The sequence below is a fragment of the Prinia subflava genome, chromosome 21 (assembly GCF_021018805.1).
Source record: "Prinia subflava isolate CZ2003 ecotype Zambia chromosome 21, Cam_Psub_1.2, whole genome shotgun sequence".
In the NCBI taxonomy this organism is placed as follows: Eukaryota; Metazoa; Chordata; class Aves; order Passeriformes; family Cisticolidae; genus Prinia; species Prinia subflava.
The window spans coordinates 3372659-3399179 of record NC_086267.1 but is presented as its reverse complement, the minus strand read 5'-3'; the positions used below and the strand labels follow the sequence as shown (position 1 = coordinate 3399179).

Genomic DNA, 26521 nt, shown 5'->3' with positions numbered 1-26521 from the left:
GCCTTAAAGGCACTAAACTGGGCAGCATCCATGCCAGAACTCTGTATTTAATTTAGCTGACTGGAAGTTGAGTGGGTCTGAGGAGAACGGATTGTTTAAAGAAGTATTTGGGCTATTTGGCAAGAAAACTCTTCCTCAGCTACAATCCTCAAGTGATAATTTATGCACTAACTGTGATCTTTGACAAGGTGTCCTATAAAACTGCACTGGAAAATCAATCATAATCAATCAATCAATCATCAATAATAGTGGTGCTTTAAGCCAAAGTATACTGGGTTTATTAGCACTGTATACTCATTTTTCAAGTGATTTAGGTACTCTCCAGGCACACAGGAAGAGCATTTCTGTTTGAAAGTGCAGGGTTTACCATACTAAAGTTACATGACGAGATGAAAGACAAAACGCAGAGGGAAAATAAGAAGGTAACACGCAAAACTAAAGTGAGACAAACTGATCAGAGAGCTGTGTGTGCACACCAGCTGCTTGGACATAGACATAAGGCCAGGAAATTTCATTTTTTGTGCTATTTGACCAAAATTTACCAAGCTGCCTAGCAGGTCTGGATGCTCACTTCCAACTAGTCCGAATGGCTAATGAGATTCTCAGTCTTCCACGGCTGCTGTGAAAATCCCAGCCTTCATTTGCAATTAGTAATTTCTTTGAAGAGGAGATTCTTGCTAGCAAAAAGCTCCAAAGGGAACAAACCCTGGAGATTCCCCACCCCAGGAATGAGACAGAGCAGGCAGCAAAGGCAAAAACATCTTGGTGGTCTCACAGTCTTGGAGTGACTGCATCACTTCCAGCATGGAAGGGGGTGCAGCTTTTTATGGCTCATGCAGTTCCCAGCCTTCCCCCAAACCACAATTGCACTTAGAAAGCCTCCTAGAGGGGTTTATCAAAAAAATCTATACTGAGATAATAGAATATCCTGAAAACCTTTTCTTTCCAACTCAAACAATATGCACCCGAAACATTTTTATGGTGAGCAATGTTTCTTCTTTAAAGCTTTTCTATTCATTTTGAACAATCTGATTTTCATCAAGACTACACAAAATTAACTGCTTTCAGCAATTCCATACATACATATATTTATCTGTCATATATCTATCTATATATATATATGAAGATATCTATATAAATTTGATCCTTTTTTTTGACTTTTTCAGGGTGGTGGGAAGGAGTATCAACTGGGCACTTGTGTTTTCTTAACTAACGTGTGCATACACAGATCTGTGCTTATCTGTGAGGTGTGCAAAGTCAAGGACAGGAATAAATTGAAGCAAGAAGGAAATATGACAACCAACCCCTTCGGCCTCCTTAAAAAATTCCAAACCTTGATGCTATGTTAGCAGGGATCCGGAAAATCGTGTTGGCAGAAGGAACCTTTCACCTCACGGGCAAACTGGGCACAAGTTCTGCCCAGAACTGGCAGATGATGTACATGGGGTGTGCGTGACCCCATCTGGGGGCAGGAAAGAGGGGAGAGACCTTCCTGCACTGCGTTTTTCCAGCTGACCTGGGTGTTTCTGGAATTAGTCTGGATGTCCTCATGGATGGCCTCTGGGTAGGACCCCCGAGAACAAACACATGTCTAGAGACACAAACACAGGTGCTCTGTCTAAGGACAAATGTTGTATTTCAGGACAGGTCTGGTCTGATGCTGCACAGCAACACCTGTGTTTGATACTGTCCCTAAATAAATAAATCCTGACTCTAAGGAGTACCAGCCTGGAAACAAAAGCTATGGCAGCTTTTGAGGAATGGATGCTAATCCCTTCATGGAATGGGCATTTCCCAGAGATCACATAACAGGTATCTTCCCAAAAAACAGGTATGTGTGTCCTGCTGCACTTCAAAAGCAGCAGCATCTGCCCCTCAAAGCTCATGGCACAAAGTCAGGACACCGGGGTACCCACAGACTTCAATGTGGAAACCCCAGGAAAACCTCCCACTCCTTCAGTGTTTCCTTGTTCTTTAGGGTGTAAAGCAGGAACTCAAACCATGCAGCAGTCATTTCAGAATTTAATTGCATAGTGTGTTAAACTCCCTGTGTTCTCCCAGGAAGAGGAGGCTCCTCCAGACCCACCCACCCTCCGAGCAGGGGCGCTTTTCCTGCAGTGTCTGAACACCCCTCTGTGCTGCTCCCCACGCTGGGATAGGGGCTCCACGCACTGGGGGACCCCCAGACCATCCTGCCCCAGCACCCACAGCTCATCTCTCTCTGGAGAGGGCAGGAGCCTGCCCTGTGCTGCCTTCCTTGGAGTGAAGGGTGAGGTGACAGAAGCACAGCGTCACTTCCAGCAGAATAAACCACTGTCCCTGCTCAGGAACCCAGCTCACCTCATCTGAGCAAAGCAGGAGAGGACAGTGCTGGAGGATTACTTCACCTCACCTTTTCCAGTCAGAAGTTTCTGGTACCTGAAAATACACAGAGAGTTGCATTTAATCAGAAATGGTTTAAGGAGTCACAGTTCCATGTTCCATGGAGCTGGAAGCAGGACAAGTCATTCAGTGACCACTGTACAGGGAAGAGACAGCCATGATTTAATTTTGCTTGGATTTCCCACAGCTAAATGGTCTTTGCCACAGCTAGGGATATTAACATTCATTAGCAACCCTCCATTATTCAGGAGATAGCAAACTTCAGAATTTTACTAACTATTCCCTCAAATGTTGTTTCTTGAATGGTTTTAAGAAAGAATAAACTTCAGGCTGCAGTGTCTTGATTTTGTTGCTACTCATTCTCACCTTTAGTTTTACATCAGTATAAAGGAGATTATTATCTGCAACTTAATGGTGGGGAAATGAAGAAGCAGAAAACAGTGTCTTGTTTAAACCAACAGAAAATCAACTCAGCCTCACCAGTACATGGGGCTGGGTCATTAATTTGCCCAAGCCCATTGTGCTTCATTACACAGTTTATCTCACCACTACCCCAGCTAAGGTTTTTGCATGTTATCACAGCACTGGAATTTGCATTGTAATGCTGCTCTTTGAGCTTGTGGTGGGCCACCAAAGCAGCCAGCAAAATGCACATTCCCAGGTACAGGTTTTTTGGACAGTTAATATTTGTCCAGTGTTCACCCTTTCAGCCTGACAGGTCCCAAAGCACTTGGGATCCCACTATTAGAATCAGATACAAACACCATTCTTCTAAGACAGGGATAAACCCCATCCTTACAAAATTTATCACCATCTTTAAGCTCCCTAGGATTCAGAATAGCAACACCTCAGTTCTTGAAATATCATCAACAAAACTCCCCTTAAACTTTCCATTAGGAGTAAAGTGTGACTGCCCTCACACATCTTTTTGATCCACAGTGTAAGCACCCATGACTAGAGAAGACCTTATCCTTTTGGAATTAGTACATCATATATTTGAAGAGGAGATAATTACCAGCAAAAGAAGCTCCAAAGGGAATAAATCCTGGAGAGCCTCCACCCAAGCAGTGAGAGTGAGCAGGCAGCAATGGCACGAGGATCTCAGTCTCACAGTGCTGGAGTGAGAGCATCACTTCCAGCATGGAAGGGGAGGCAGCTTCTGTATGGCTCATGCAGTTCTCAGCCTCTCCCCTTTCCCCAAACCACAACTGCAGCAGTCAGAGCGATGCCACTGGTGCCACTGGAGCAGTGCCAGTGGGTTTTCTGTGGCTCGTATCTCCAAAGCTGCACTCCTTGCCCACGGAACACGGCAGGGTGTGGGAGCAGAGGAGAGGGGAGCCCTGCGCACCCTCCCCTGGCTGTACCTGGTTTGGTCAGACATGCCCAGGGTCTGTTCCTTGAAGAAGTGCGATGTGGTGGAGCCGGGTTTCTTGCACTGCCTGGGGCTGGGGTTATGCGAGGAGGAGGAGGGACATCTAGAGGCCACGCGGAGCCTGGAACTGCAGAGAGGCAGAAGAGCATCAGGGACCGGCACAGACAGAGCCAGAGACGCGCTTTGGTGAGCCATGAGAAAAGAAAACGACATTCCAGCCACACTGCAGCTACCAAGAGCCACTTCTGAAGGCAAGGGGGTGTTTCTGCCTTGTTCTGAACTTACCCTGTGAGTTTATGTAAGCAGGAATCAGATAAAGTCAACTGGAAGCAGCCCAGGCTCCCAGCCCGTGTCCCAGACCCTCTGGCTGGGACATGCAAACCCACAGTTACATCAGAAACCAGAAAAGCCACGTTCTGTTCTCTCAGGACAGCCCGTATCAGGTTTTAAAATACATATTTATGGAGAAGGAATTTTACCAGAACTTACTCTACATCTGCTCATTTCTCCCCAGGCCAAAGTCGGCAGAACACTCCTGTCACTGTTGCACTGACAGACTCAGCAAGGACACGCACAGATCACAACATGTCTTTATGGCACTTCAAATTTTAAACTGAGAGTCCCAAAGCCCAAAGTGAAAGTGAAAAGCATAGATTTTTATTGGAAAGTATTAATTTGATGCCTCAGTTAATTGTGATTTCAAGAAGAAAGCCTGAAAACATGACTCAAAGCAAGGGGAGTCCAACTGCTTCTGCCCTGTTCCAGACAATCTCAGTTCAAGATTTACCCAAGCTAAACTTCATACACTAAAAGATTCCAAAAAATCCCCTCTTTGTTTTCAAATTCAGCACCTTTGCTGTCATGCACAAACTTGTCTGCTTTCCCTCGCACCTGTGCACCCCCATGGGTAATTACATACCTTTTTCTCAAGGCAAATTCTTCAAAATTCTGACCAAACCCAACCACTTATGTTCTTCCAAGGGAATATGTTTTAAAATATCATTTTCTTACACAGCAATATGTCTAAAAAAAGTTAAAAGCCAGGTTTCTCTCTGGGTTATATTTAGAGTTCAATACACACCCTTTAAAGGAGATTTCAGTTTGTCTTAACACACAATGTAACTGCAAGTTAGACATAAAGAAGTGCAAAACTTTCCATTACAACAGAAAACCAAAACCACAGAAATTTCGAAAAGTAAGCAATTCAATTATTTCCGAATTAAAATTGGTGGTTAAAATTGTCTGCCAAAAGTTTTGTTATTGTTCTGTGTAAATCATCCATTCCAGCCTTTGTGAATTCAATCCTGAGACCTTCAGCCAATGTGGAAGAACCAGAAAGTGGTAATGGGGAGGTCAACAAAAGCCAGATTTTTGTTGTTCCATATAAGGACTGTTACCAAGGGAAACAGCAGAATATCCAAAATAAGTTTCGTTTGTTTGGCTTCAGATTTTTACTATAACTAGAAGAGGGAAATTGTAGTTTCTTTCTGTTTAGAATATCTCCATGTAAGTAATGTTGTCCAAATATTAATTATGACTTCTTAAAGTTCTTCTGTAATCGATGACATCTGTGTGCTCTTGCATGAGTGAGGCAGGGTCTAGATCCTATGGAAAACCTAAAGAAAAAAATGTTAAAAGGCTCAAATCCAAAGAGACAAAACATCAGGGAAAATCTGACCTAGATTTTCAAATGAACACCCTGATCAGACATTGGGAAAAAATTCTTACCTGTGAGGGTGGCACAGGGTACCCAGAGAAGCTTTGGCTCCTCCAGCCCTGGGAGTGCCCAAGGCCAGGCTGGACAAGGCTTGGATCAGCCTGGGGTGGTGGAAGGTGTCCCTGCCATGGCAGGGGGTGGGATGGGATGGGGTTTAAGATCCCTTCCAACCCAAACTACTCCTGAATTCTACGCTATTTCACCCCTAATTTCCTCAAGCTTTAAAGCTAATAGATCACGGTTTGTTATTTGGAAGCTGAGGATTAAAGGAATGAGATTAAAAAGGGATTTTTTTCCTAAATAGAACATGAAATGAGTTCCTGGTGGAGTTCTTACTGCTGCCTTTCCACAGTGCTCCCAATGACCCATGCTTCAAAACCACAGCCGTGTCTGCTCTGCCAAAGCTGTCACAGGATCAGGGCCCTCCTCTGTCCCCACATCCACCTGGAGGGGATGGATTCTCCTTTAGAGAGAGTTTAAAGAAGAGCCAGGACGTCGGGGTGATTGTGACAAACTCCTGGGTGTGCAGGGGAGTTGTTGTCCGAGGGGGGAGAGCTGAAATCCCCCCTCTGCACTAGGAGCAGGGATTGAAATTTCTATTTTTGGCACAGTCACTTTGCACCTGCTTTCGCCATCCCAGCGCTGGGTAACTGGAGACAGGCAAAGAAAAGGAATTCTGAGCCACCCTGGGTGACATTGATGAGGGATGGGAAGGGACAAGGGCTGCTCCCAGCCCCTCACACCCCTGTGCACAGCCCAGAGCAACAGCACAGCCCAGGCCACCCCAGCTCTGCCAGAGTCATTGCAGGGGGACAGTCCAAGCCAGAAAAAAATAATTAAAAAAGGAATAACATCAGAAAATACTCTGCTTGTAAGGAAAATAGGCCCAAATGCAGTAGCAGGAAGGATTTGTGTGCACAGTTTTCTCTGTCAACTAAGGACTTTTAAACCCAACTAAACAATTTGGCAGATGCACCAGCTAATACATAAATTAAAGCTAACTCAGAAGTTAAATGAGGGTATTTTTTACATGGAGAAGGGCCTAAAGCTCTCTCTCACAGCTGAGAGCATACCGAAACTAGAAGAGATAAATCACCCAATTTGGTGAGACTCCCTACAATTAAAAATACACTAAATCCCAGCTCTTAACATTTTCCATCCTCAAATCTGTAAGTGTGAGTCAGTACCATAATCCCAGTTTTCAGATCCAGAACGGAGTCAGGTGGAAATGGGTTTGCCAAGGTCACTCAGAAAATCTGCAGCCTTAAAGCAGAGGACTGCACAAAGGTTCTCCCACCACCCACATTTCTGTTCCAGGTTAAATTGTCTCCTGAATACCAAAGGATTTGTCCAAACCATGTTCCTTTTTCCATATACCTTCCCAGGCCCCTGAGCCTTGCCATGAGCAGCACACACAAACTCAAAGGGCAGGAAAAATGCCAAATCCTGGCACACTCCCTTGCCACAGACATTCCCAAAATACATTTGGTATTTTTTATTCAAATTAGCTTGTCTTCTACCACACTTCTGCAATTAACATTCTCCTGGGTTGCTAGTTTAATTCTCTAGAAATGTCCCAGAAAAATAAGCCACAGTATTTGTGGGCGTGAAGGTTGGAATGATGTCAGGTGGCTGCCAGTCCTACAGGGAAATTCAGTGAAACTAAGTATTTATCAAGACAAAAAGGTTTATGGGTAGAATTTTGTTAAAAGGGATGTCTCACTCTTCTGTGGCAAAGTCCTCACTCACTGTATAGAAAATGGGGAAGCAGCAGGAAGCAAAAAGGATCTTAATGTGCTGGACTGTGAATATTTGGAGACTTGCACGTGTTTCTTCATGAAAGCAGGGAAAGAGCTGGAGCACGTCAGGATTTTATCTTTCCTTCACATGGCCAGAAGATGAATATTACGGTCAGGCCTTCCACGAATCTGAACTGGAAAAACCTGTTAATGAGATCCTCTGCATTCTCCACTTCCAAGAAGCCACCCAGCAGCGCTCTGCAGCCACAGTGCTTCAAAGAACTGAATCCTTTAAAGCAGCACTGCTGCCCCACAGGAACTCAAAAATTGCTTTGATTCACACGTGCTCTGCAGTTGAAGTTTCTTCTCTGCTGGCTCAGTTCCACTCCCCGTGGATCACAAGGAGCTGTGGTGATGAACACCAAACCAGCAGCAAAAACTGCTGGGAAAAAATCTCACACCATGCCTACAGCTCACCTGGGGAATAAAATGTATCAACATCATTTTGCTTAAATAGAACTACATTTTCTAAAGCAAACAGTGACTTAAAGTAGCCACTTGAAAAGGAATTCAGCACTGAGATAGCTTCTGAGCTCCTTCAGAAAATCAGGTGCCTTGGAGGTACTTCAAGTTGAGCTCAGAGATTAATCTTAGTCACTTAAGAAATCTTGGTGTAAACCTATAAATTTAGGTGTATCTTCCTGCCCTTTTAAAGAGGAACAGAGTACTTTGCAAGCCAGAAGGTGAGCAATTTTTGATTAAAAATAGAAGTATTCAAACTCATCTTCTATACTGTCAGGTATTGGGATTTGATAAAAAGTTTGTTTCTACTGAACCACATTCCTAACAGAATGAGAAAACTTTCATCACACATAGGAAACACTGTAGCTGATTTTATTTAGCTTTATACAGAAATGGTGACACCAAAAGAGGTCAAAAGGATTGCTGGAGGGCAGCAGAACAAGGATGAGCCCTCGGTCCTGCACAACTCATTACATAAGAAAGAAACCACAGAGCAAAATGTGCTTTTGATTTGAAAAGGCAGATGAGTGACATCCTGAATCTGCCATAATGAATGGAGAATACAACTTTAAGTTCCAGTGACAGTGGAGTTTGAGTGTGAAACTCTTCAGAGCAGCTCAGTGATGTAAGAATTCAGCATTTCTCATCTTCCCACCTCCTTCCACACTGCAATGTTTAGCAGAGATCTCGACACCTAAAGGCAACACTCCATAAATTCCCCCAGTGAGTCACAGCTGGGGGCTGTGCACACACGGTCTGTCTGTGGGAATGCCCTTCAGATGCCCTGGGCAGGACCAACACCCTCTGCACTCCCAACAAAATCACTTCCCTGGAAAAGTCCTTGCGTTGACTTTACCACAGGCACAGAACTTTGCTGAGCAGCACTGCCTGAACTGCAGAGGGGATCACAGACTCAGTGAGGTTGGAAAAGACCCCCAAGGCCACCCAGTCCAACCTGTGAGCCATCCCCACTGGTCACCCAGCCCAGGGCACCGAGTGCCACCTCCAGGCATTACCTGGACTCCTCCAGGCTGGGGACTCCACCACGTCCCTGGGCAGCCTCTGGCACAGTCTGAGGTCACTCCTCTTGTCCTGTCCCTTGTTCTTTGGGAGCAGAGCCCACCCCCAGCTGGCTACACCCTCCTGTCAGGGAGCTGCAGAGGGAGATTGTCCCCCCTGAGCCTCCCTTTCTCTAGGCTGAGCCCCCCACAGCCCCCTCAGCTGGAAACCAGGCAGGCTTTGCTGGAACAGGCCCAGATATGAGATTTTACTCTTTCGACTGACACAGGACATTGAGTGGTGCAAGTTGAGTTTTGCTGCTCACCTGCTGTGTGCCAGACCACCTTGAACAACTGAACACTGAGCTTTGTACTTCAGAGAAATGGAGCATCACCCACTGAATAACCAAAGCCATTTCTCACAACCCTCTGGCAGTTTCTGGGAGTACTGTCATCCAAAACATGACTCAGAGACCCCGTTTGGCTTGTGCAACATAAAAGTCTTAAAAAATTAAACAGAGATATATACACACAAACAAAGTGCATGTTGCTGATTACATTATGTTTCACTAACTACTCGAGCTTTGAATAAATTAGGAAAATGAAGCAGCTACCTATCTCTTAAGAAAAAGCCTCCCTCGAGCTTGATGCTTGCTCAAGCTTCCCTTGGAGTTTCAGTTTTACTGCCTTGTATGTGAAAAAAACAGAAAGCAGCATTTCAGTGCTCTTTTCCCAATGAATGCTCTAAATCTACCAAAACCATTTTAAAAAACTTACTAAGAAAAGTAAAGGTGCAGCAAAATGAGACTGGGAAGTGATGAATTATGTGTGGGTAGCAGTACTCAGAGGTGACTCAGTGGCTTCCTCTTTACTGGGGAAGAGGGGCAGAAACAGCTGGTGCCCAGTGACTGCTGCAGAGGCAGCACAGCACTCCTGGTCCTGCGTTCTGTCAGTAATCTTGAGTTAGACACTGGAGGCTTTACACCCATCCCCACCCTAACAATCTATTTGAATTTTAAACATCTGGCCCTTCCTTGACTGTAACTGATGGGCACAAAGAGGCACCAACTCCTGCTGCTTATGATTTATTTCATTCAAAAAATATCGTAAGACATTAGTTAATTTAAAAAAAAAAAATCTCAAACAAAGCTTAGGAAATAACAGCAACTCATTCATACACATGGAAAAAGATCCCTCTTTAATAACATTCAATTCCCACTCTCTCATTTGATGTGTACAATGGACCATTAACTGTACACTTACATCATGCCTTAAATAAGAGTGTTTCATTAGCATCTTGCTCTGAAAGAATGTATTAATATTTATTTATTTATTAATAATTATTATAAATAAATATATTTTCCTCCCCATCCCGCTATTGCAAAGTACTGGAAGGTACATCCTTTTTTCCACTAGAAAGCTGCTATTTTTTACAGTTTAATTAAACAGATGTGGAAGTTCACCCCTCTCTCATCACAGACTTACCACAAAAGCTGCAAACCAGCATGTGCTTGTTGTTCAAAATCTATTGTTTAGTTTCTTTTCATCATGAGCAGAACTACATCATGTGACTCATGAACATCACAGTCAGTAAATAAAAGCCAGAATTACTATGTAAGGTCTTCTAAGTTCTCTTTTTAAGGTCAGTCACAAGCTATTTGTCTGTCTCTAGCAATTCAGCTCCTTGGCTAGACCCAGCTCCTGGAGCTGAGCCCATAATTTTGGAAATGAAATCACCAACCACAGTAAATGAAGTGAATGCTATTCCTATTTGCATTCAATACTGAACATTTAGACATCAAACTCTATGACATCTCCCCAACAAAAATCATCAGGAACCAAACTGGAATTTTAAATAAGTTTTGCGATACAAAATGCTGACAGAGAAGCAGAACCAGCCCAGCCTGAACCCCCCGGGTTCCCAGCAGGGCTGAGGAGCCGCAGAGCAGGAGGGGCCTGGCTGCACCCCTGGACTGGCACTCACACCTAGGGCTGGACACAGCTCAGTTGTGCCACAAGCTGGTTCCCATGGCTTCCAGCAAACTGGGAAATGGAAAACAACAGAAAAGTAAACACAACCTGTCAGATCTCCCGCCTCCAACAACTCCAGCATCGCTGTCTTTATTAAACTGACACTCATTTGATCTCGCCCAGCGTGGCACTTGGTCTCTGTAAACAGGACAAGGTTAATTGTTTTCATTGCCTGTCTGGATGCATTTCAAGATGTGTCAGCACTTTGTGGGCAACGTTACAGCTTTATTGTTGCTTCAGATCATAGAGAGGCGGCTGTAAAAGCCAGAGAAATTCAATTATGCAGATGAGATGCAACAGCAATAGTAACGATGAAACCTGCACATTTCTGTTTGTGATGAGTCACCTATTTAGGACTGAAACTCTTTGATGAGCCTCTCTCATTTGGAGATCTCCATCGCCCAGCACTTCCCTGATCAACTGGTGGACACAGGGGAACATCTCAGTGTGGCACATCCTCGGGACCCAACAGGATTTAACATCACAGCAGAGAAACCACACATAAAATGGCCAGAGGATTTCTGCCCTGATTAGAGAATGAGGCTGGTTTACTCACGGTTTACTCACCATTGGTTCACTGTTAGACATGGCTAATAAATCCTTACAAGGTGACTGAAACACCCTGACTGCAGCAAGAGCAAACAGCAAGTGCTATTTCCTTTGTCAGTAAAAGACTTGAAACAATGAATCAAGTTTATGTCCCGTCCTCAGCAATCTCAAAACAATGAGTTTTCACTTTTTTTGATGTTTCCTTTTTCTTATAAAAATCCAAATACAACAGGAGGTATGTGAAACAATATTTTCCCTTGATAAATATAATAAAACCTGATCAAGACTGAAAACCTTCACTGTGGCTTCCTCCCACCTCTTGGTGTAAGTGCTGTTGTAAGGATTCACCTCTTGCACTGTGGTGCAAATCCCAAACTGCACTGAGTGCAAAAACCAGTCCACGAACAATGCTGGAACCTCTGCATCATTCCACCACATCTTCCCCACCCACTACAATTCATGGAAAATGCTGTTATGGAGAGAACATGTTCAAGGAATGACATCCCACATGAAAAAATAAACTGGGAGTTCTTACCAAAGAGTCCTACTCAGAGTGAAGCATCAATTTGAATAAACAACTACATAAAATAGTAACTTACTACTGGATTAGTAGGGAGCATGTGAAGGAACTTGCTGTAATGCTGTTCAGCCTTATTATTATTATTATTATTATTATTATTGCATTATTCCACCCCACAGCCACACTAAGATGGGCACAGATCCTTCCAGGTCCACTGTGAGAGGCAGAACACACAACTTGGTAGTGGAATACAACATTCCAAAATTCTCAAGAGCAAAAAAATATCTTTGCATGTATTTTTTTTTATTGACCTATTTAATAAGTTTAAAGTGTATAAAAATAGAAAACTGTAATATCAGAAAACCAGGTAACTATAGTATCAGAAGTTGAAATAGTGTGTGTAATTTTCATTTAAATAGTTTAAATTTATTAGCTGTGTCCACAATTAAAACCTGAAATCCTCAAGCCAAGTCAGAACCGGCCAGTTGGTAAAAATTCACGTCACTGAACCAGGGGGACACAACTGAGGGATGCCAGCACATTTAACTCCTCCTAGATGCATAGTGTTTATTTTTCCTGGCACATCTGCTTTCCACACAAAAGGCAAGCTTCCCTCGAGTTTTTAACAAGTTTACTTTATTTGTTTTAGAAAATGTGTCACGATAGTTGCATCCAGTTGCTCATTAAGAGTTGCAACACCACGGACTCGTAACTGGAATTACAGCACAGGACGGATGGCACGTGGAGGAAAATCCCTTTTTAACTGCTTACCTGCATTTGCAGCCCTCCAGCAAGGCTGCAGCATTCAAAAGGAGCAAGGACAACCCCATTTTTATGTCAAATTGCAATTTTTAATATTTTCATTAGAATAGTCTTTATATCACTCTCCAATAGAAGAAACAATATAACTAACAGCAAACTTTAATACAGGAACATGCTCCAAGATCAACAACCCAAAATGAAAACAAAATGAAATTAATGTAAAATGTAAATCACATATAGTACAATTGAAGTGTCCAAAACAATTTAAATAATTTTAAATATTTTATTTTTTTAAACTTGCTACAAATCCTTTATACAATATTTCAACATAAAGTCCCCATAACAGAAATGTAACAAAATGGGAATGATAGTGAAAGTGAAAGTTAAAGTGGCACAAATTCACCAAACAAGTATTAAACTACAAATTTTAAAGAGGTAGATTACTTTTTAAGAACAAAAAATAAAAGGGGTGTATGCATAAAGAAACTAGTCACCTTCCATCCATTCTGTCATTGTGAAAGCTCTATCAACATGTGACAAACAGTATTTCCATAAAAAGCTGTTATGAACAATAGACCAATTCATTGTCTTAAATTAGAGGTGTACAACCTTTTAGAATAATTATATATATTTTGTTTTCAAAATATGCAGGTCTGCAGCCCTGCTCTGGCCTTTCTATCCATAAAAAGATCCACTGCATCCATTATATATCTGGTGTTTAGAAATTCAACACTGCTATATAAAGTTTTACTTGCGTGTGTAAATAAGAACTTGGAAAATTCATAAAACATCCAAATCAGGCTTTTTTTCCACTGTGGACTGGACATCTAAAAGACTCAGAAAGTGAGGAGAAGGTGGGAAGGGGATTCTGCCGTGCTGGGTTGGCCTCTAGGGACTCATTCAGACAAAAGGCTTTAAGAGACCTAATCCATGACAAAAATATTTGGGAGTGCAGCAATTGCTGGCCCTGAATCTACACTGATCTCTGGACAGGCTGAAGGGAGCTGCTTTGCCAAGCACAGGAACTGAACTGTCCAACACCACGCACAAAATCAAGAGAAGAGGTTTGGTTCAGTTAACTGCACTATTTCTTTTGATGGTTTCCTGTGGGTTCCTTTTGTTTTTAACAGTACCCTTTGCTTTAATCTGAATCATCCTGTGTGTGTCAAGCACAAAGTGAGAACACCTAGGCCTGACACTGAGCATGAGTAAGAATTTTATTTTATGCAGGCAATTTCATGGTTGTGACTCAGCTCCTGTGGGTTTCACATCCCTTGGCATAGTGCTTATCCTAAGATGAGCATGCAACAGCTCTACCATGGCATTAAGGGATTTTTGTTTTGTTTTTACAAGAGATTCCTAGAAAATAGAAATTTAAAAACAAAACAAAATCAAAACTGAAGATAAATGACGAAACAATTTGTGAACAAGTATGTTTACACAGAAAAACTGAAAGGTGAAAAACAAATTAGCAGACAAATACACATAAAGCAAGTCTTGAAAAAATATTAAGATTTCCTGGAAAAAAAATCAAAACCCAACAGTGCCTACATAAAGTAGAATCAAAGTTAAACTGTGCTGATATTAGTGTATGAAGGCAAAAAAAATCTTCATACTATGTAATTGATATAAAAAGAAGTTGACTAGACAATCTAGATTCATGAAAGTTACTTCAGAGACAAAAATAATTCCCTAATTTATTGGTTAAACCAATAAAAAGCCAAAGTAACCCAACGGTATTTGAGCCAGCCAAGGAAACCTTACCCCAGGCCAATTGTTATCTCCAAATAATTCTGAACAATTCCCATATGCACCATTTCCAAGTACTTGGTTATTTTGCCTGAGGTCAAATGATTCATTTAGAAGGAAAGATGTGGTGTTTTGGCTTATCTGTTCTGGCATTATTTAAATACAGTTTCACACAGAGCTAACAGAGCAGCTGATGAGAGTTAAAATGAAGATGTTTATGTCCCAAGGGAATAGGCCTGGTAGACATTCCTTATTCCTAAAAGGCATTTTTATACCATTAGTCTCCAAATTCCAATAACATTCTTCTCCTTCAGCATATCCTAATTTGGGTATGGACTATTTAAAGTCAAATTCCCCTCTAGCACTTGGGAGTAATTCTGCTATATTGAACCTTGACTTCACAAAGAATTTCCTCGCTATTTGCACCTCGGAGATCTTCACTGCAAGACGCACAAGCTGTGAACAGTTTGGATTTTGACAATGAACAGATCCTGCTCTATTTGTTCTGACAGAGGCTGCCAGTTCCTCCCCCTCCTCCTCTAGCAATGACTTCCACTGGAAAACCCTACCTTGGCCCCAAATCTGGTGTTAATCACAGCCAGGCGCTGCAATTACCGACCCCAAAACAACTTTTAATCACCAGTGAGCTTTGTGAAAGTTCCTCAGCAAATCACACGGCTGTTTCCAAGGAAAACAGGGCAGGAGCAAGGTAACAAAGGTTATAAACACTGTGCAAAATATACTATTGATTTGAGAGACTACATGAAGACGTAAATCGGGACTCAGGCACGTAGATTAAGATTTTTATTTATTTATTGAAGGATTACCCTTTCTTGTGATTAAAATGCTTCTTCTCAAAAAGAAATAGAACTTTAATTATAAAATTTTATAGCGAAACATAAAAGCATGATACTTCTAACAAATTTACATGTTCATGTAACTTTTCTTACATGTCTTATTTCCCTTATATTAAGTATTTAATGATCTCAGTCTGTATGCACATACATTTTTGAAGTATTTGGTCATGGTTTGTTTCTTTTATATATATATATATATATATATATGCAGAGAATGCTTTTTATTACAAACCAAAGCAAGTTATTTTAGTAAGTAAAGAATGCAGTCATGTTTAACTTAGTGAACCGCCATAAATAAATCTAGAATGATTCCGGGGTACCTCAAATGTCAGATACCAAATACAAGGTCAGTGTCTCCAATAACACTGAGTTTAATGACATGAAGTTTATTCGCACTCAGGTCTTGACATTATTTTTCCAGAGTTTTCAATTCAGTTTATAATTAAAGACATTCTCTATACAAACCGTGTATTATTTCACGACATGACAAAATGCATCAAGTATGTACATCATACCTCAGCATCAGTAAGCTGCTCATCCATTCTTTAGGAAATGCAAGGTTGGTTTTTTTTTTTATTTAAGCATGAGAAACTCAAAAAAAAAAAAAAAGAAGAAAAAACAAAAAGACCAAGAAAATTGGCAAAACAGCAAGCAACATGTTCCTGGGTTGTTTCAACTTCAAATTAAATGCTTACCTGAAATCTTTAAGTTCTTGCTTTGTACTGCTTTCATCTCTTTTGTTTTCTGCTGCCTCTGCATTTGCTGCCTGCTGCAGGCTCCGTGTGATTGGTCCTCCAATCCTCTCTCTAGATTTTACACTGAACCTGTCTGCCTTTTTCTTACTCGCCACAGCAGATTTACTTGGCAAAACAGCTTTATTATTCCTTTGTATTCTGACGTGCAATTTCCGGGACGCTTTGCTAGAGATTCCAGAGGAATTGTTTTTAGAAACCACCTTAGTTTTTTTCCCATCAACATGGGACATTTTAGACACTCTTACAGGACTAGAGTTCCTCAATGATGAAGATGAATTTGGCTTTTTAGATCGCATGGAAGGTACAAATTTAACGTTTTGTTTGGACTTGAAGGAGGCAGAGGGGAGCTGGAGCTGTGCAGGTCCTGAGGTTCGTGCTCTCGTTTTGCCCAGGTGAGGCTGAGTGCTCTGCATTTTGATTTCTGCATCTGCTGTCCGCCTGCGCTGGTTGCTGCCTTTGTCACTGTTTGCAGGTGAAGAAGCTGCACTTTTTTTGGAAGAATTCTTTTTGGAGGAGGGAGAAAGGGGTTTTTTGGGGCAGCTGTAAGATGCGTGTTTGTTCAAACTCCCAATGTAAGTGAACTCTCTGTTACAGTAGGGGCAGATGTGAGAGTCCGTCTCAGCTGGGTTATTTTTCAGTTCTGCCTTCTGCTGGGCAGATTTCTTTTTTTGCAGGATAGCTTTCTGGACAAGCTGGTTTTTCTTTTTCAATGCACTAATTTTTAGTTTATTGGAGGACATTTTGCTAATCTCAACATTGAAATTGAGTCTTTTAGGCTGACCCATTCGTCTGAAGGCGTTCTTCCCAGGTCCAGCAATAACCACCACGCCATTCTTAGGCTGCACTGTCTGTTTGAGGGGCACTGGGTTTTTTTTAGGTGTGTATCTCTTTTTATCACTAGCAGATGCACAGGCCAGTATGTGTTTATGTAACTCAGGCATGTTATCAACACTTTTTCCACATTTTGTGCATCGAATGGCAGTAGTAAAAGTCTGTGGGATATTGTGGGTTGTGAAGTTGGTTGCAGTAACTCCAATGCCCATAGGATTACGATGGTGATACTGGAACGGAGGTGGTTTAAAGCTTGGGTAGTGTTGATTGAGGCCCATACGAACATCTGGATCTTTAGATTTCACTCCAGAAGCCATTATTTTTATAGTAGTATAAAGCTCTTCAGAAGAATCATTTAGATCTTCATCTTCCTCCTCTTTTGAAGGTTCCAAAGAATCTTCTGGCAGGTTCTGCATGTGCTCTGCATTCGCCTTGCTGGGGTCAGTAAAATTCTGGGGTCTCAAAGTCCCACTTTCAAACTCATGATGTGTGCACTCCTTGTCTGGATGGAGATCCCGCTGATGCTGTTGCAAATTGCACAAAAAAGCAAATTCCTTTTTACACACTGAACAAACAAAGATATTCCCTACTCCGTGAAGCAGAAAGCGATGTTCCGACAAGTCTGTTTTATCCCTAAAGAGCTGTACACAGAATTCACATTTGAAGGGCCATTCTTCAGCATGAACGGATAAATGCTTCGTTAGGTCTTTAATGGAAAGAAAAGGTGATTCACAGACATTGCACACAAAGCTCTTGTTGAACGTTTCCTGCACGACTCCTGATTCGCTTGAAGGACGAGGATCTTCTCTTGCTTTCTGCTGCTCGCTTTCAGCTTCTTCCTGTTTTATTATCGGGAGAGAACTTTCAAGGTTATCAGCAGAGGAAACTACAGAAGAAACTACAGAAAGAGGAGGTGGAGATGGAGACGATGAGGAGGAAGAGGACGAGAAAGAGGAGGAAGAGGAGGAGGAAGAGGAGGAAGACAGTGTAGGGGGCCCAGGTGAAGCAGCAGAAATAAGAGGTTCAACAGAAGGGACGGGGGATGGAGAAGGAGAAACTGTAGGTGAGAGAACTGGTAGTGGGGACTGGGTAGTAGTGTTGGAGAGTGGCGAGGGACAGGAGGAAGTGTTGGTGGCACTGGCAGAGACATCTGGAATGGGTAAGGGCATGGTTGGGAGCAGGGGGGGAGGTGAGGTGGCCACTGTTAACACGGGTGGGCAGGGCGGCGGGGACGGGGGGTTGGTGGGGGTCAGCAGTGGAGGCAGCTGGCACGGGGCAGGGGCAGCGGGCGCCTGTGGCACGGGGGAAGCGGAGGAGCCCAGGGGCTGAGTGTCAGTGGAGGACGGCGCCGAGAGCGCGGGGTCCACGTCGGGCTCTGCCTGAGGCTCCGGGGCCTTGCTGGGGCTGGCGGCGCTGTCCGTGCCCGGGGCGCTGTCTGGGGCCGCCTCTGTCCCGTTGTACTCGTTCAGCAGAACCTTCTGCAACATGCAGGTGGTGGGTTTCTTCTTCTTAACACCGCTACACGTTGGCTGAGCGCAGTTTTCTTTGTATTCCCGAATTTCAGCATCGCTGCAAGGCTTCTTATGCACGCTTAGATCTAAAACGGATTCCCAGGGAACCTGAGTCTTGCTTTTGACATCAGACCTTTGTTTCATACCACTGGATAAATCCAGTGGCTGCTGGTTGCACACGTTGCCAAAAGTGGGAGCTGCTGTCCAGTCTTTTGATATTTTATATTCTTCAAAGCAATGAGGGCTCAAAGTCTCTTTGTCCTCCCTTCCAGTCAAGCTCCAAGCAGGTGAGTTGCTGTGGCTTTCTAACTTTGGCATTTTTGAACTCCGAATATTATCGTTCCACACGGTTTTTCCCTCACCTGATTTGACAAAGTCTCGAAGCACTGGACTGTGCTGTGGAGAACTGGGAGGAGAGCTGGTCCTTCTTTTAAATCTGCTGGATACTGGAGGCAAAATAGGCGATGATGTAACAGAAGCTCCTATTTTAGGGATTTCACTTGAGGGAGTTATCTTCTTATCGTCCTGTGTCTGAAGAAGCTGCTTTAATTTTGATGACAAATAAACCCCTTTTTCTTTATGAAAAGGTAAGCTTTCTGTTGAAATGCTAAGAGGAAGATTTAAAGAACTAGTAGGAGTTATAGGTTCTGGGTCTATTTCAGTTTTTATTTTTGGTACAAGAGGAGGGCTGGCAGTTCTTCTCTTTTTGGATTCACTGCTCCCACTGCTAGAGGGTTCCTTAGGAGGTTCATTCACATGTGTTTGTGTAACCTTTAAATTTGAGGAAATTTCCACTGTGACCGGACTGATTATACAATTCAATCCATACAACTCTGCAGAGTTGGACTCCATCTGAATCACATCACAATTGCTAGTGCTGCTGTTGGATTGAATTTTACCATCAATGTAGTAATTTAAATTCTCAGAGATGTTACTGGATATATCCATAAGATAGACATCATCTCCTTCACCTTCCTCTTCTATTTCTGTGCTTGCTATGTACACACTCTGCACTGCTGGGGCTGGCTCTGTTGGGAGAGGTGGCTCTTCAGTAAAGAACCCTTTTCTTCTGACACCTTTGGGAATAAGATGACGCTCGTGAACCCTACGCTGATGCCTCCGCATGTTGGTGTGAGTACCAAAAACCTTCTTGCAGTATTTGCACGGATGCAACTCTTTGGGCTCCTTATTTTCCTCAGCAAACGCAGAGTTCGACATTTCCTGGGGAACTTTCTCAGAATCCAAGACAACAGAGTCTTGCACGAGACTGGAAACGCTCAGGTCGTCTTTGAGACCATCATCCACAATCACCTGGTTATCAGCAACGTTATCCAAGTGTTGTGAGGACGTCAGTGTCAGGAAGGGTTTCCTTTTCGGCCCGGCCTCGTGGCGTCTCTCGTGCCTGCGCCTGTTGATCTGAGTGCCAAAGGCCTTCCCGCAGTATCGACACTTGAACGCGTGGCTCAGGGTGGATATGTGGATGTGCATGTGGCGCTCAAGGCCTTGCTTTGTGGTAAATTTCCTCTCACAATGCTGGCAGGGAAACATGAAGTTTTCCTGAACATCACCGTTGGATTCCCCCTGTGCTTTTGGAATTTTCACCACGAGTTTTTTCTTTGGAGAGCTCTCTGGAGATTCCTCTGACGTACTCTTTTGTTCTTCCATGGAGTCCAACTTTTCTTCACATATCAAAGGCATTTCAGCATTTTCTTTAGGCATATTGGTGTCTTCTATCTCCTCTTCATCTTCCTCTTCTTCATCCTCCTCTTCATCGTCATCTAAATCATCTGATGCACAGTTTATTGCTTCTCCTTGTTTGTCTTCAGTTACCACTTGTGGTTCATTGGTTGGACTAGGGATCATCAGCTTTGGAAGCACATCTTGATTTACCATTTCCTGAATCACAGCTGTCTGTTCCAGAGACAGCACAGCAGAAACAGAAGGTGTTTCATCTTCCTCTTTATGGCCTGGAACACAAGAGTGTAATGAAGAAATGCATGAAATATTTTTACCAAACACTTCAGGATACGCTGTGCCTTTCTTCTCCTTTTTCCTCTAGCACAACATATCCAATGTTCCTGACCCAATGCAACATCATCACATCTCATTGATTTACTCATGTGGATGGATGTTTTCACCTCTGCATGAAAGTTCTATGTATCTGTTGTCAGGTATATCCACTGCTGAAGAAAATAAGGCCAGGTTGGATGGGGCTCTGAGCAACCTTTTCTAGTGGAAGATGTCCCTGCCCACAGCAGGGGGTTGGAAGAAGATAAGCTTTAAGGTCCCTTCCAACCCAAAATGTTCTGTGATTCTGTGATGATTCTAGGAAAACACCCTTGCTGCCAATCCCCACAATGTTGTCTAGGTGGGTACATTATAGAGCAAAAAAAATCTTTCTCCATTCTTTAGCTGGGCCATAGGACACCTGAAGTGGAGCACGTGCTGTGCAACCGAAGGGACAATAGAGAAAAGGGATGGAAGGCTATGGGTCAAAAGAATTAATACCGTATTTTTTCCCCCTTGGTATTGACTTTGTTAATTAGCAATAAATAATAACCATGTAACTAAGCTGCAAAGACACTAGAATAAGGACTTTGCTCTGCTATTATCTTCTAAAGAGTTTGGGTTTACATCTAAATTTTGCAGCACATTCATTTTTGCTGTGGTTGGAGTTGTACATTTAATGACATGCTTCTAAAAGCCAAGTCCCTAACTAGTAAAACAATTGGGGTAAACAATATAAACATATTCACTTTGCTACAGTAAGATTACCTGCTAATGTACTAAACATGACAAGCCTTTGATTCAAAAAGATAAACAGAGGGAAAAAATAAGACACTTGAGAACTCACCCTCTTTAGAATCCCTCATATCTGCAGAAGTAGAATCCAATTCAGTCTTTTTCTGTTTTGTATCTGCTGCTTTCTTTCCTTTGTTTTTACCTTCCTGAGTCTTCTTCTTTCCTGGGGAGAAAAAAGGCATTTATTATTCCTGCTCAGCAATTTTTGTCATATACAAGTGGCAGATTTAAACCCCTTTGTTTGTTTGTTTGTTTGTTTGTTGTTGGGAGTTTAACAAACTCCTATAGAGACCCTGCTTTCCTGAGGAATACAAATGACTGATTAGGAGAACGGACAGCATTCAGGTAAAAAACTTCAGACACTGAAATACTTTCCTCAATTCCAAAGCAAGAACAAACTGTCCAGGGTTAAGCAGCTCACATCACGCCTTAATACAGCACTAAATTCCTGTGGTATATGGAACACAGAAAATCTCCAGAAGTATATGGAAAACCCCTTCATATACTATTAATCCTTAATGTTAATTGGAAGACCTTACAAAGCAGAAACCCACAGAGGCTCATTCTAGTTGTATAAACACTGAATGATGAGAAGAGTTATGATAAAAACAATGAAGTAATAACACCATAAGAAGATTGAAAGAGGCATGAGCTTGACCAACACGGCAAAGGCAGCACAACCAAATGAGAGAGAACTGGGTAACAGCAAATGATGAAGGTATTTTGTTGGCTCCTGACACAAACACCACTTTCAAATTATCACTTTCTGTTAGCCAAATGAAGCAGCATGTTTTAGTTGCAGAGGATGATGAACACAAAATGGCATTATATGTAAAGAGCCGACCAGTACTGTAAGATGTAAACACACTGAAAACTTAATTTTCCACTGCACTACAAAGTACTGCTAATTTTTGCCATTAATTTTATAGGTTCAGGCCTATAACACACAGAAATTATGATAAGGGGTGTGTAATAACAATGAAAGTTTATGGTTTTCCGATGCACTCCATTGCAGACTGTACTCTCTGCACAGAATACAGAAAACACCACTGAAACTCCACGGTTCTGTCCACAACTCTCAGGAAGAATTGTCCAGAAACAGCAATCCAAATTCCTCCTCTGACCCCTCTAACACACAAAATGCTACTTTATAACACACTGCCCACTCCCTCTGATCAGAAATGTCCATTGCAGCCCTAAGTCCACTTCCTAGTTAGAAGCACATTCTTCCATGTTACAATCCTGTCAACAAATTCTTCCTTTTTACCCCTTGAAAATATTTTTTGCATCCTGAGCCAAGAAACTGAAATATGTTTTAAAAATATGCTCCTTTTTTCAAACTGAGAAGTTCCAAGTACACACACATCCCCAAGAGAACAGCTCAGACAGCCTCAGCTTTAAAAGGAAACACTTGTTTTGATTTGAACATTCTATCTAAATAATTATCTGTATTTCCTCTCAAGGAGCTCAGATTTCATAGGCTGTCCCCAAATTCCAATGTGTTTCAGTTTCATGTAAATAATAAACCTTCTTTAATTTCTTATCTAATTTAACAGATTTTAGTCTTATAACCTGACAATAGTCACTCAGATTGAACTTTTGTCACCTTTGGAAAAGACACATCCTTCCTGAAGTGAACTAGCAATTTTCTCTGAATATCCTCAATTATTGTTATGATGCCCATGTCTAACCTGCCATAAAGGACCGAGATTGGATTGTTTGAACAATGCAACATTCAATTTTGCTTTTATACCAAACATCTGCAAGTGTCAGAAGATTTAGCACATATTTGGGTGTTCATATAGGCATAAGAAAATGTAAGTGGATCTTTCTTTACCTGACAGGCTATGAATGTCCAATTTAAACACCTTTTTTTTTTCTTATCAGCACCTCTAATGTTCATAATTACAACCAACACTACCTATATCTGAGTAAGATGGATATCAAAGAAGCTTCCAGATCTCCCAAGTCACTTGAAATTGCTCTGGAAATGTACAGTAACATAATCCAACAGTCCCACTTCTAGGGAAAAGGTGGAAATGTAAGATTTCAGCACATTCCTAGGAATTAAACATGCATCACAGTACACCGTATGAGTGACATAACAAATCATACCTAGGTTCTAGGGAACCATAAGAACTCTCTACCTTTTTGCAGACCACTTATCATCTGAAGATCTCTACCATCTATACCACTATCAGTATCTTGACCTAAAACCAACAAAACTCTTGATTCACCTCTCTCAGCAGGTGAGACTGGGAACAAGAATGAAAAGGTTGGAGCACAGGCTCCTCTCACTGCCAGACCTGGCCCTTGCTCAGAGACACAACCCCCACCCAGTGCAGTGTCCAGTGTATGGCAGGTGAAGTCACAGAGCAATTCTGCATCTAACTCTACAGCAGCCCTGAATTTCAGCATAACAACAGGTTACTGTCAAAGTCTTCAAACCAAGACCCAATTAATTATATTTTCTAGCAATACTGACAATACACTGTGCTCTTTCAAGAGTGAGATAAAGTATGAAAAGGCACCAACACAAATTGCAAGTGCTAATGCAGGCAGATATGTTTCAGTGTCATCCAGCTGGAGGATATAAAATTTATAGGACCTCAAATCCAATTATAATCTGAGAAATCATGACAACAGCAGGATTTTCACACAAAACCAAGGCACTTATGTCACATACCTTATGCTACTGATGGAAAGCAGATCATTTGCAAGCTCTCTTGCCAGTCCTAAAGAGACGCACCTTGCTCCTGATGGAACCTGCTCCACGATACAGCTGGAGACGTTTCAAGTTCTTGGCCTCTAAGCACCGACGCATTTGAGGAGAGGATTCACCCAGCACCTGACTCGCCCATTCTCTGAACAGTGAACAAACTTCTTGTTCTGCATTTCAGATGTGTCAGATCAATGTCTGACACATATCAATGAGAGACACCAAACCACTGTAGATAATCTCCTTTACCAGCTTTAGTTTGTTCCTCTTCTAGGTGGCAGCTTTCTTTGAGAAGGTTCAAAGAATTCACTATACTCAAACATGACAATGATGCACAATTTCATGGTCCTGACCATTCAACAGCCTGTGCCCAGGAAGAGAATTTAAGAACAGAGTAATAGGTGATACTTTACTGATATGCTCACCCAGCTTTCATATATTTGGAGTTCAGGAACTTTTGAAGACATTTAAAAGCTGTTGATAAACTTCCTCACATGAGTTCTCAAAGTGCTTTTAAAATCCATATAAAGCTGAAAGATTTGCATAATTTCCTTCCTGCAGATTTCCAATAAAAAGCCAATCACCTCCTGATATCAGGGGTATCAATGAGGAGTCCAAGGCCTGTCCCTTAGATGTTTCAGAGGTCAGGAATGAACAGAAGGCTGCAGGAGGGGGGAAATGCCTCTGAACACAGCAGCTGGTGGAAGCCTGAGTATAAGTACACACGTGCACTTACCATCAGGTTCCTGAAGGGTCCTACATGGCTGCTACGGCCAGCTGGATCCTCCACTTGGTCTAAACAAGAAAGATACAGGAATGAAACACAGGGAAAGTGAAATGGAAACAATGATAAAAGAATAAATGAAGGGCAGAACTCAATATATGTGTATGTGCTTCAGAAGAATTGTAAAAGAAAGATGCAAAGGAAAATGAATGAAAGAGATGGAAAGTAGGAACTTGTCTGTAGTGTGCAGTGATGAAGATCAAAAGAGGAATTCACCAATTTGCAACTTTGTCTTGCAACTTTCAGTAAGGTTCCTTTTTCTCTCCTCTCCACTTCTGCTCTAAGATAGCTCAGCCTTCACACCTTTATATCCCTTCATAACATTGCAACAGGCATAGGAGAACTCAAGCTACTGCCAATGTCCAAGTCATCAGTACTCCCATTAATTTTGGAGATATTCAGGTAACAACAGAGTAACAGTGTAAGACAGAAATAATCTTTATTTGCCCATACTTCATTTTATTGATAAAACCAAGACACCTCTGAAGAACCTACAGCTAGCTGTGCTCAGACTGTTGTTGTTAACCAAACTCCTAATGGGATTATTAAACCACTGAGTTATTTCTGGTGGGGTGGAATAAGCACACTCAGAAGCTGGGAGGGAAGATGTTTAACACAGTCTTCCATACACTTGGAGCTAAACTCTATAATTAAATATTGCTTAACTGTACAAGATGCCATTGTCTTTAATAAGCTTTAACTGCAGCACCAAACATGTTCACAGTTAAGATCACAAAGTAAGAAGGACACTCACACCTGAGCTCAAACACTGCTTCAATCTCTTACAGAAATACAGAATGTGGACATTTGCCTCCCCATAAATCTTGGGTTAATAAGGGAGAAGAATAATTGGTATGAGCTGAAATTACTGTTACTTCTTTGAGATCTGTAGCCAACAATTAAATGCAGCCCAGTAACACACCCAGACCTTACTCCATGAGTGCTTTGCTGAGAAGTACCAAAGAAACCTGCCCAAAACTCAAAGTCTCCTGGAAAACAGTGGAGAAGCTCCCTCAGAGACCCCCTGAGAGGCAGGGCACAGACAAGGGCAGCACTTGGCAAGGCTGTGGCTGAGGGGGAAAGACAAAGTGGCACATCACACTGACAGTGCCATCACACAGTTTCATGCTGCAAATCAGTGCAATCACATAAACTCACTAGTTAGCCCTTTGGAACTGGCTGAGATCAAAGTCTTCATCAATCTCATGCAATTGCTGCTACTATTCTATAAAAACAATTTCTAATTATTTTCTCCTATTGAAAAAAAATTAGTACTTTGGCATTATAAAGAATGGAATGAAGATTAAGTGAATATTCAAGCTAAAACATCCTTTTGGAAAATTCTGCAGAAAACAACTGCACGATCATTTCCATATTCTTTAGATTAATGAATTTTAACGTACTGATACAACTTGAATTTTAATTGGAGGAACAGCTTGCTGTACACCAGAATTCATCTGTTCCTCTATCCAGAATGCTGGCTGATGTCATGTTTTTCAAAATAAATTCCTTAAGCCTTCAGGCATCAGTAAAAATCTGAGTAGTTGTTTGTTCTGCAGACAGGCCAGAATACATGAATGCCTTTTTCACACACAGAATGCTACATCCAAAAGAACAGCATAAATTGCTTCAAAAAATTAAATCCAGGTTGTTTTGGCTGGAGGAGCACAACAAAATGCAGACACATGTTGAAGTGACTTCTTAGAATCTTGTCCAACTGTGAATAGCACAGCACATGAGTGTTAAAGACCTTACATGCTTAATAAGTTGAACTGATTAATTAGTAAGGTAACTAGGCATCAAAAATGCTGTTTAATTCAAAATGCTCAATATTAAGATATGAATACTAAGGCTGTTCTTTTAATATGTTCCTCTGTTTACATTTAAGAGTCTTTGTTTCTTTTAGTTTGTTTGGGGTTTT

The 26521-nt window shown here is 41.9% G+C and overlaps 1 protein-coding gene and 1 long non-coding RNA gene across 3 annotated transcripts in view; both read right to left on the bottom strand.

Moving 5' to 3' along the window:
* Window positions 1-2220: 2220 nt before the first annotated feature.
* Window positions 2221-6996, bottom strand: LOC134560822 (uncharacterized). The gene is made up of 2 exons (XR_010082806.1): window positions 3747-6996; window positions 2221-2418 (listed from the first exon to the last, which is right to left on the bottom strand). It is a non-coding gene; the product is annotated as an uncharacterized LOC134560822 (long non-coding RNA).
* Window positions 6997-12861: 5865 nt separating this feature from the next.
* The window catches only part of PRDM2 (PR/SET domain 2), a 52070-nt gene continuing 38410 nt past the window's right edge, over window positions 12862-26521 (bottom strand). The window contains exons 1-3 of one of the 2 annotated variants that reach the window (XM_063417014.1): window positions 24553-24589; window positions 21150-21260; window positions 12862-20262 (exon numbers count right to left, since the gene is read on the bottom strand). In XM_063417014.1, coding sequence (XP_063273084.1) covers window positions 15890-20262; window positions 21150-21168 — 4392 coding nt within the window. In that variant the 5' untranslated portion in view covers window positions 21169-21260; window positions 24553-24589 and the 3' untranslated portion in view covers window positions 12862-15889. Of the gene's footprint in view, window positions 20263-21149; window positions 21261-24552; window positions 24590-26521 lie in introns of those variants that run through there. The other variant, XM_063417013.1, reaches the window with a different exon arrangement.